The sequence below is a fragment of the Petaurus breviceps genome, unplaced genomic scaffold, assembly GCF_028583685.1.
Source record: "Petaurus breviceps papuanus isolate PSGF00001 unplaced genomic scaffold, PetGlider_PUasm1.0 37, whole genome shotgun sequence".
Lineage (NCBI taxonomy): Eukaryota > Metazoa > Chordata > Mammalia > Diprotodontia > Petauridae > Petaurus > Petaurus breviceps.
The window spans coordinates 78,499,827-78,510,466 of NW_027186296.1; the positions used below are offsets into that span (position 1 = coordinate 78,499,827).

General features: G+C 38.8%; 2 protein-coding genes across 2 annotated transcripts in view; both read right to left on the reverse strand.

Moving 5' to 3' along the window:
* The window catches only part of PCGF6 (polycomb group ring finger 6), a 30,526-nt gene extending 22,038 nt beyond the window's left edge, over positions 1 to 8,488 (reverse strand). The window contains exons 1-6 of the mRNA XM_069098860.1: positions 8,059 to 8,488; positions 6,104 to 6,203; positions 5,896 to 5,992; positions 2,090 to 2,145; positions 1,924 to 1,983; positions 1,445 to 1,553 (exon numbers count right to left, since the gene is read on the reverse strand). Coding sequence (XP_068954961.1) covers positions 1,445 to 1,553; positions 1,924 to 1,983; positions 2,090 to 2,145; positions 5,896 to 5,992; positions 6,104 to 6,203; positions 8,059 to 8,397 — 761 coding nt within the window. The 5' untranslated portion in view covers positions 8,398 to 8,488. The remainder of the gene's footprint in view (positions 1 to 1,444; positions 1,554 to 1,923; positions 1,984 to 2,089; positions 2,146 to 5,895; positions 5,993 to 6,103; positions 6,204 to 8,058) is intronic.
* The window catches only part of NT5C2 (5'-nucleotidase, cytosolic II), a 266,169-nt gene that overhangs the window by 200,702 nt on the left and 54,827 nt on the right, over positions 1 to 10,640 (reverse strand). The gene's annotated exons all lie outside the window — the stretch shown is intronic.

The following is a 10,640-nucleotide window of genomic DNA, read 5'->3' on the forward strand; positions in this document are numbered from 1 at the left end:
GGCTTTTCATTACAGCAATGTCCTTTTAATGTACATAAAAACTAAAGTTCAAGGAGGATCAATGACTTACCCCAAAACTGGGGTCCCACATAAAACATGAGTTAACAATGAAGAGCATTTTAATAAGATACTCTACCAGCAGCATGTGTGGCAGACCATGTAATAAAAGCACAGTTTGGTATTATAGTGCAAAGGCTATACCTTATCTAATTGGATTCCTGCACTGCTTTAAAACCACAAAGAGCTGCCATAGCTTACTCTCTGACACATAAAATTGGATTGTGTATGTGTGTGTCACAATATAAGATTTTGAGTTCCAAATTTTTTCTCCTCCCTCCTCCCCAAGGTGGTAAATAATCTGATGTAGGCTATACACATACAATCATATTAAAAATATTTCCACAGTAGTCATATTGTGAAAGAAGAATCAAAACAAAAGGGAAAAACCATGAGAAAGAAAAAACAAAAAAAAGCGAAAATGATATGCTTTGATCTGCATTCTGACTCCACAGTTCTTTTTCTGGATATGGATAGCATTTTCCATCATGAATCTTTGGGAATTGTCTTAGATCACTGTATTGCTGAGAAGAGACAAGTCTATCAAAGCTGATCATCACACAATGTCACTCTTACTGTGACACGTAAAATTGTTAACTGAGCTCACTTCCTTCTTCTATTGCTAAAATATTTCTCAAAATGTGAAACTATGGAATATTAATGATAACTTTTGTTTAAATATAGGAATGACTCATTGTTTCTAACTCTTAAAAGAAAGTAAAATTTGATTTCATCATCATCAAACATTTGTTATTACTTATTAAACTTATTGTGAGTACACAAGGCTCAAGTTGCTTACTTGTTGAGTTGGAGAGATGGGAGTAATTTAAGCAATAAATTGAACAGGAGTTCATAGGACACAATAGTCAGTACAAGTTGGCTAATCAGTATGGATTTTGCCAGAAAAGTATTTTGGTTTCTTTTGGGAAATCTATAAAATAAAAATGTTTTAAAAAATCTAGTTTTGAGAAATGGTTTTATACAAACACACACACACACACTCTCTCTCTCTTACTATAAAAGGCTATTTAACAAAGCAATCGCATACTAAAATATATCACATGCTAGAGAGTACATAAGGAATTTTTCTTTTAACTGAATGTTATCAAAAAAATTTATTTTAGGGGAGGCTAGGTGATGCAGTGAGTAGAGCACCGGCCCTGGAGTCAGGAGGACCTGAGTTCAAATCTGACCTCCAACACTTAATACTTACTAGCTGTGTGACCTTCGGCAAGTCACTTAACCCCAATTGCCCTGCCCTTCCCCCTCCAAAAAAGCAAAAAAACATTTATTTTAACCTATAATTTACTAAAGCTTTATATTAATTATAACATTACACAGTCTTTTTTTATAAGGTAGAATCTTATATAAGTTTCAAGTTACTCACCCAATGAACTCCAGTAATAAAGACATATCAAGTTCTGGAGGAATGCGAAACACTGACCCCAGAACTTTCCTAGGTCTCCCCCTGCTTACAGGGACTGGCTGAGGTACAGCTATTTGAAGAAAAAATCAAAAGCACTATTTGAAAATAAAATTCCACATATTTTATATGTTTGACTATTATATATATGTCAGTCTTGAAAAAAATTATAAAACTCTCAATAGCTAGCTTCGATAATATTGGTAATCAGTACAAGTTCATGAATCAGGAATTCTGTAACTAGTCTACCCATCATTTAAGGAGAGTGGGTCAGAAAACAATGAATAGAAGTACTTTATTAATTAGTTTAGAGTACTTAGAATATTTAAATTGGAATCAAACACATTATTCAAACTCCCATCTCAAAAACAGAATCCTAAAACTAGAGAAATTTACTATTAAAAAAAAAAATCTAAAGGTACACTGAAATTGTACAAACTTACCAGGTTTTGGTACTTCTAGACCTCTTTCTTTGTAAAAATCATGCATTTGTTTTTTCTCTCCTATAAAATATAAGAAAACAGGCAAAATTATATTTAAAATGCAAATGGTAAAATGAATGGTGATCCTGGGATTCAGAACTTTGAAAAAATATATATTTTAACTTACTTTCTTCTAGATTGATCACTAATTTGTATACTATGTCTTGTAACTGTCGATCCAACCTAGTAAAAGGAAAGGATGAAGGGTAGCTGAGAGGTCAAAAGAATGCATTTCAGTATAGCACATATTACCTTCTGGGTAATCAACTTTGTTCCCTTTTAAGAATGAACTGTTATCCTATGGGGAGTGAGTTTACTTTTCGGTTGACTTCTGAGGTCTCAAAAAGAGTACCATCTGTACTACACAATTCACTGTACAATGACATTACACCTTGAATTGTTTATAAGTTGTTTTGCTTCTCTCCTCAGAATGCAATAAACTTGAAAGCAGGGCATTTTACACTATATATATATTACACTATATTTACATTATATATACCTAGTAGAGTGTATAGAGCAGAAGCTCAATAAATATTTGTTTGATCATTAAGAACTGTTTACTTTAGAATGGAAACAGACTTTAGTATGTTTAACTTATCTTTTAATATAAAAACAAATGACAAAACACAATACCAGCCGACAAGAAAACTGAGAACTTTAGGAATACCACAAAACTGTTATTAGTTAATAAATTGTAATAGCAAAGGCTTCTTGATAAATAGAAAGGAATCATCCATATCCTATCAACTCAGGTAGGCTTACTCTGTGCCCAAAAGAATACTAGAACAAACTCTAAATTCCCCTCCAGGGGACTTAAAACCTGGGAAGATACTACATACACAATTGAAAAAAGTAGCAATACTAAATAATATCAGATTAACTCAGTCTTAAAACTGTATGGTATTAACCAGAAGAGCTATTGACATGTGGAAAAAATGTAGGTGGCTATAGGTGGTGAGGCAACATGGTTTAACTTAAAGAAGAATGGCCTTGGAGTCTGGATGACCCAAGTTCAATTTCTACCTGGTACTTACTAGCTGATGACCATGAGCAAGCCACTTAACTTCTACAAGGCTTAGTTTTCTCATCTGTAAAATAGGTTAGAATAATGTCCATGGTACCTATCTCACAAGGTCGTTGTGAGGCTCACATGAGAGGGCATACGTAAAGAGCTTTACATATGAGCATCGTATTGTCAGTTACTATTAGGTAGGCAAGGCTTCCTGGAAGAAGTATGGCACTGAGGGTTCTCTGACTTAGATAGAGGAGGGTTAGTTGTATAGGTTAGCTAGCATAAGCAAAGGCATGGAAGTAGGGAGGAAAGCATGATAGGTATGTAATAGGATCTCCGGTCTTTTTGAAAATATATTTATTAGGACCTCTAGCCTTAATAGTTCTCTTTTCAGAGATCTTAAAAATACTTCTGGTTTGTTTTGTTTTTTTTTTCCACCTGCACACAATACACATTTATAGAGTCTTCACTCAAGTTCTCTTCTGATGCCCCATCATGGCAAGGAGATTATCCTGAGTTTTTGAATGTTAAGATCAGAAGGCAGAATCAGAAGTAGGCAGGCCCTAGTAATCTAAAAAGGTCAAGACCAGTCTGGCTCAGGTTAGAGCAGCTCATCTCCAGAGAGCTGACCACAAACTCTGACCATGGCAACTCATTAAACCATCTTGACCAAGGCCCTCATCATCATCTCTTGCTCAGACTACTGTCTATTAACTAGTTTACCTGCATTCAGTTAACCCCTACACAGAGTTGCCAAATTGATATTTCTAAAGCACAGGTCTAATCGTGTCACTCCTCTGGTTGAGAAGCTAGTGGCTCCCTATTACCTATAAGCTCTGGCTTGGTACCCTATCTTTCCAGCCTGATCACATGGTACTCCCTCCCAGGGAAGCTTCCTCCCTTTCTCAGTCAAATTGGGCTTCCTGCTGTTCCCCATATACAACTTTCCACCTCCAACTTCTGTGACAGCTTTTACTCCATTTGTGGAATGCTCTCACCTCCCCACCTTTACCTCTTGAAATCCCTAGCTCCCTTCAAGGTTCAGCTCAGGAACCACCTTCATCTAGAAGCTTTTCCTGATCCTCTCCAGTTGTTAAAACTCACATCCCAAATTATTATATATTTAATTTTATATCGCTCACATTTATTTATGCATATGTGAATATCTGTTACTCTCTAGTAGAATAAAAACTTCTCAAAGTTTTATGTATATGTGAATATCTGTTATTTTCTAGTAGAATAAAAACTTCTCAAAGGTAAGGAATGGTCTCATTTTTGCATTTCTATCCCTAGCACTCAAGATCCATAAGCATTTAATTGATGGCTTGCTGAGATGAAACTTAAGTATGGAAAGCACATAATCCGTACTGGTTAGGATTAGGAGGAAGACCCAGTGGATAAAGTCATGAATTCTCAAAGAACGTGCTGGAAACTTGGGGGTGTTATGGTCATTCATCTTTCCCCTCCCTTAATATGAATATTTTGAGAGGCTATGTTGGTGTAGGACAGTAGTATCAAACTCAAATATGTACTAAATTGTACATGTACATAAGGATTTCTGTGGAACACACTGACTTAGAAAACCACACATTAATATTATCTATATTCTATTTATTTTGTTAAATATTTCCCAATTAATCTGGTTCAGGCTGGTCAGCCCTGTGTTTACCTCCTCTGGTGTAAAAAGTAGAAGACTTGGAGCAGCTAGTTGTCGCAGTGAATAGAGCAACGGCCCTGGAGTCAAGAGGACCTGAGTTCAAATACAGCCTCAGACATTTTTTAATACTTACTGGCTGTGTGACCTTGGGCAAGTCACTTAACTCCAATTGTCCTGCCCTCTCCCCTCCAAAAAGCCAAAAAAAAAACAAAAGTAGAAGGCTGGCCTTTTGGTCAGGCAGACCCAGGAAGAAGAGTCCAGCATCTGACACTACCATCTAAAATTAAAGATGACCACCCCCAAGTTTCCAGCACATTCTTTGAGAATTCATTTTGTGGTCATGACCAAGTTCCTTAACTCTCTCAGTACCCAGACAACACCTGAGGACCGTGAGCAACAAAAGAACTGCTGATCTCTACTGGTAGAAGTAGTTTACAGACAGGAACGACAACAACAAAAAGATTAAAATAAATATTCTGATATACATCTAAATACTACTACATTTAAAAACTGACTCACTCATAGTGACAGGCATATCTGTTTGGGAGTTCCCTCTGTTCTTGAAAGGATTATTTAAAAACTAAAGAAACCAACAAATTGGAAATGCCTTTAGTCCAGCAGGTGGCAGAGACAGGATTCGAACCCAGATTCTCCGACTCCAATTCCCACACTTTCATCTTTTCTACTTTTTTATCCTCACCCAAATGTTTCTGTGCTTTCAAACTCAGCTTTATAAATTTACACACCTTCTTGTGCTGCTCCTCAACCTTTTTTCTATGAGAAGCTTCTTCTGAGTAACCGCACTTTTTCACTGCCATATTCCATTCAAGAGTTCTATTCTCACCAAGTGCTGGTGATGCTTATGAGATTGTATTTACCCTATTTAAAAATTTTGAATTTACTTTGTTATTATACTCTGTACTTTGGCACCTATACATCTGAGGCCATAAGGCCTTGAAAATATTCCTAACTTTCTTCTGGGTTTTTATTTCCCCACTGTGAATACCTAGAAGCTTCTTCACTCTTGTTATTGTTTTCTATGTCAAGCCTGTTGTCCTCCACAGAATTCCAGATACTGATGCTGCATTCAAAGGTCCAGGTCATATATAGGTTACATTCTAAACATACCGAAAATAACAATATTGCACTGGCCTCAGACATTACTAATTTTATGAGACCAAACAAACTTTTAACTACAGTTGGAAATTTACATATACAGCTTATGTGATTGCTGGCCACATTAACCACAATGAGCTGTTCTTACCTGATGTTGTATAGGGGCTGTGTCTGATGTACTACTATGTTGCATTTTGGACATCTGTTGCTATAGTAAAAATGTCTTACGATGCAGCTTTTACAAACTGTTGGAAAGGCAAAATTTTAAAAATTAAGATGTTTCCATAAATCTAAATTTGAACATACAAACAAACATACAAAATCATGATTATGTTTACATATACACATATGCTTACATGTGTGAAGACATTCTGTAATGGTTGTAGCGTCTATTAAGTATCCTTTGCAGATCGAACACAAGATGTATGGGGTCAACTCAGAGAGACTAATCATACGCTGCAAATATAATGTAAATAGTCTTTAAAAGAGTCAGACAACCCTCCCCTCACCGGTAAAATGAAAGGTTGGACTAGATAATCAATCAGCAAGCATCTATTATGTGCCAGTCACTGTTTTAAGTGTTGGTGAAATGAGGAACAATGAGACAGATCTTCTACTCAAAGGAGCTTAGGATCTAAAAAGCAAATAACTCATACATATATAAATAGCTGCAAAATAAATACAAAGTAAATACAAGGTAAGGAAAGGGAGGAAGGTACTAGTAGATACTGAAGGAGATGGCAATTGAACTGAGTATTCAAGGAAACTAATGAAGCAAAGATGAGACAAGTTCATAATAGGTAACCGGAAAAACAACTTAGGCAAAGAGGAATGGAATGGTGGATGGAATGTAGTTGTTCCCACCATTTGATTGTAAGCACCTTGAGGGCAGGAACTGTCTTTTGCTGCTTCTTCTTCTATCCCCTGAGCTTGGCATGGTGCCTGGCATATAGTAGGTGCTTAATAAATGTTTATGGGATTGAGCTGAATGTGAGGAAGAAGAAAGTCAATTTGGGTGGGACAACATTGCAAGGAGTAATGTGGGGAGTAAAAAGTCTAGTAAGGTAATTTGGAGCTAGGCTGCACAGGGTTTTAAATGTCAAGCATAATATATCTTACGCCTCTAAATTTATTCTATGAATGATTAGAAGTGCTAAGAGTCAGTTATACAATACAAATATTTCAGACTCTGTCCCCTGCCCTGAAAACATTCTGTGATATAACAAATTTACTTTTTGAATTACTTAAGTACCCCTTCTTTCCAGAGAAAAGGAACAAATATTAAGCACTTACTTTATGCCAAGTATCCTGATTAGGGCTTTAGGCCTTTACAAAGTCTTTTTCTCAATAGTTTAATAAATTTAGTTCAGGTTTTACAGTCTCACCATCTGCCTAGAAAGCTTAAGTTTTATCTGCTACATATTTCATTCTCACAATAATCCTAAAAACAAAAAAGCCATGAAGCGTTTATTATTACCTTTGTTTGAAGGTGAGAAAACATTGAGGAAAGTTAAGAGGCTTGCCCAGGTTCACAAAGCAATTCAGCAGAACCTGACTTGTTAAGGCTTCCAGGATACTCCATGGATTGAGTATACACAGAAAAAACATCAATTGCAGAACCTTAGAAGAAGTCTCTTGGCACCTTGGACTGGAAGTCAGTAGACCAGAGTTAGGGGCTTTATTGCTAACAAGCTCTGTGACTTTAGGCTGGTCAGTTCTGTTTTCTCCCCCAGTTTTCCTCCTCTGTATAAGGAAGGTCTTGGACTAGAGGTCAGTCTCCAAAGTCCTTTCTACTCCAATTTTTTTTTCATGGTTCTACCTTTACTAGCCATCTCCCATGGCTAACGGACTCTCAAAGATAGCTTGGGGGGCCGAGAGGAGGAAGAGAAAGGAAAGAGAGTACCCCTCCCTCTCCCTCTACAGCCTTAAGGATGCAAACATGTACAAAGAAAGCAATATATAGGATATAAAGAGTAATAATTAAAAGAGAGAAGACATTAGGATTCAGAGGGGTTGGGGAAAGCTTCCTCGAGAAGATGGTGTTTTAGTTGAGACTTACAGGAAACCCAGAAGGTCAGTAAGTCAGGAGTGGAGGAGGGGGAGCATTCCAGGCAGGGATGACAGCCTGAGTCTTGCATTTCAGAGGGTAGGGTGGTTTGCGTGTTTGTGCAGCCCCTCTCCAGCTACACAGGTCGCTGCTCCCCAGGGGTGGGGGTGAAAGAGTCCTGATGGGTCCTGGTTGGGGAAGCCCCCCTTAGCCTCTTCCAGCTCCCCACTTCCAGGGCAACCTAGGCCGGGGGATGTTCCTTACCTCGTCCTCGTCCTCCGAGTCCAGCCTGTTCCCATCTAGCCCAAGGGGGAAGCGACTCCCTTCCTCCTCGTCGTCCTCATCCTCGTCTTCCTCCAGCTCCTCATCCTCCTCTTCTTCTTCGTCGACGTAGTTCCCGCTCGAGCCGTCCAGACTGCGCTCGGGCTCCAGCTCCGGGGGCCGGGAGCCCGAGCAGCCGGAGGTGCCCACCTCGGGCAGCGGGGGCAAGGGCGGCGGTCCTTCCTCTAGCACCGGCGGCGAAGTAGGAGGGTGGCTAGATCGTGGCGGTGCCGCGCCGGTCCCGGGGTCCCGCGCGCCGTAGACAAGAGAGGTCCCCTCCATGCTCGTGGAAGAGCGGAGTCGAAGGGAACAGCGAGCGCGCGAGCTCCAAGAACCAGCCGATTGGGATGCTGCGCAGGCGCAGGCGACCTGGGCAAGTGCTGCCGGGAAACGTAGTCTGTCACCTCCCCTTTTCCCCCTCCAATCCAGGACGAAGGCGGGGTGATAGCGAGCAGGTGAGGAGGGCGGGGCTCACGACCCACACCTCCTTAAAGAGACCTCGCCAAATTTTAAAAACAGCTGGGGGAAAGAGCTTTTTTTTTTTTTTTTTGACCAGCCCAGCCACCGTGGCTTTGGTTAGTTGCATAAGAATGGGAGCTCCAGCAGATCTGGGACTTCTTTTACCTCTATAAATGCTCGTTTACTTTCTAATCCACTTAATTACCCTGTGAATCGAGCTACTTAAGTGCATTCAATTTCTCTTTCTTTTTTTTTTTTTTTTAAATATTTTTATTTCATTAAATATACCGACCACCGGCCCTGGAGTCGGGAGGACCTGAGTTCAAATTTGGCCTGGGACACTTGATACACTTACTAGCTGTGTGACCTTGGGCAAATCACTTAATCCCAATTGCTTTGCCTTCTCCCCCTCTCCAAAAAAATATTTCCCAATTACATGTAAAACACATTTTAACATTAATTTTTGAAAGTTTTGCGTTCCAAATTATCTCCCTCTCTGGATCCTGCCCGCCCTCCCCCCCATCCTAAAAGAGGCAAGCAATTTTATATCGATTATATATTCGAAGTCATGCAAAAACATTTCCATATTAGCCATGTTGGGAAAGAAAACAAGACAAAAAATAAAGAAAAATTTCAGTTTCTCTTTCTTCCTTCTGTTCTCTTTTCCAGTTTAGATGAGATTACACTATTTAATCCTTGAATTTGTAGCACCGATTTTTAAGAAACATTGTTTTAAGTTCCCTCCTTATATACTCTTTTCCTAGTCACAGTATCCTAGTATCTAATGTCCCAGAGTTTTGAGTAGGAATTTTTATATTAACTAAAACATGAGTAAACTGGGCCTAGAGTAATCTGCAGAAACAGGCTCCTCATTTGGAGGGGTGGGGCTATTGGAGAATAAGCAGATATGCAGGATACTAAAGGTAGCTGCTAAGGAGGCCATCTTCCCCAACTTGACTAATGGGGCCATTTGGAAGCTTTCTATTTAAACTAATTATTCTTTATTACTAGACACTTTACTAGACATTTCAAAGAAGAAAAAGGATGCTTGAAATATAGCAAAGACCTTTTTAGCAAAGCTACACACCCCAAACCAAAGAAAACAGTCCCTTATTTATCAGTCAGTCAATTAATGTTTATTAGGCTCCTACAATGTGATTTATTAGGACAAAGAGAAGTAGGTGAGTTCTTGGAAATTCAAAGTCCAACAGATATACTTTTGTAATAGTAAAATGATTGGGGTACAGAAGGAGAATAAAATTCTCCACGAATATAGTTTGAATAGAACTATTCAAAATCCCATGAGTTTTCTTTTGTAGCTGTAAAGTGATTAAGAGAAGGGAGGTACAGATGGAGACATTCAGCATATTCATATAATAGCAGCATTAACAATAGTCCAGACTTTTATCTTGCCACTGAACCTCAGTGACTAAGGAAGAGAAAGTGAAACTGATGACTTTGAAGCTCTGCCTCACTTAAATCCAATGCATGAGCAAGTCAGGACATCACCTGTGATGTCATTTGTCCTCTTCAAAAACTAAGGACCAACAGCAACAAATCTTGTGGACTCAGAGACTGATTGGAAGGAACTTCAGAGACTGGTTTAACTCCCTCATTTTACAGAGTAAGTGTTCACATCCCTCAAATGAAGCCTGTTGCAAGCCCCTGTCTCCCAAATTCTCACTGTCTACCTCCCATGATTAATAAATGCTTGTTGAGGCGTGGCCAGGTGTCGGGATGACCTGGGGATCAAATCTGGGCTCAGATACTTAGCACCACACCTAGAAATAACTGGCCGTGTAACCTTGAGCAAGTTACTTAACCCTGATTGCTTAAAAAAAAAAAAGCTTGTTGAATGAAGTAATGTTAACTGAATGATTCCACAGTATTCACCTCCACTAGGGGAACCTGAATTCTGCTGACTTGTAACTCCTGTGCTTAACTTTTCAAATTAATGAATGAAAAAAAACATTTATTGAATGCTTACAATGTGCCAGGCTGCCATGCCAAGTGTTGGGGATACAAAATAACTCTATAACAAAGTATAACTTTTTGCTAAAATTAAA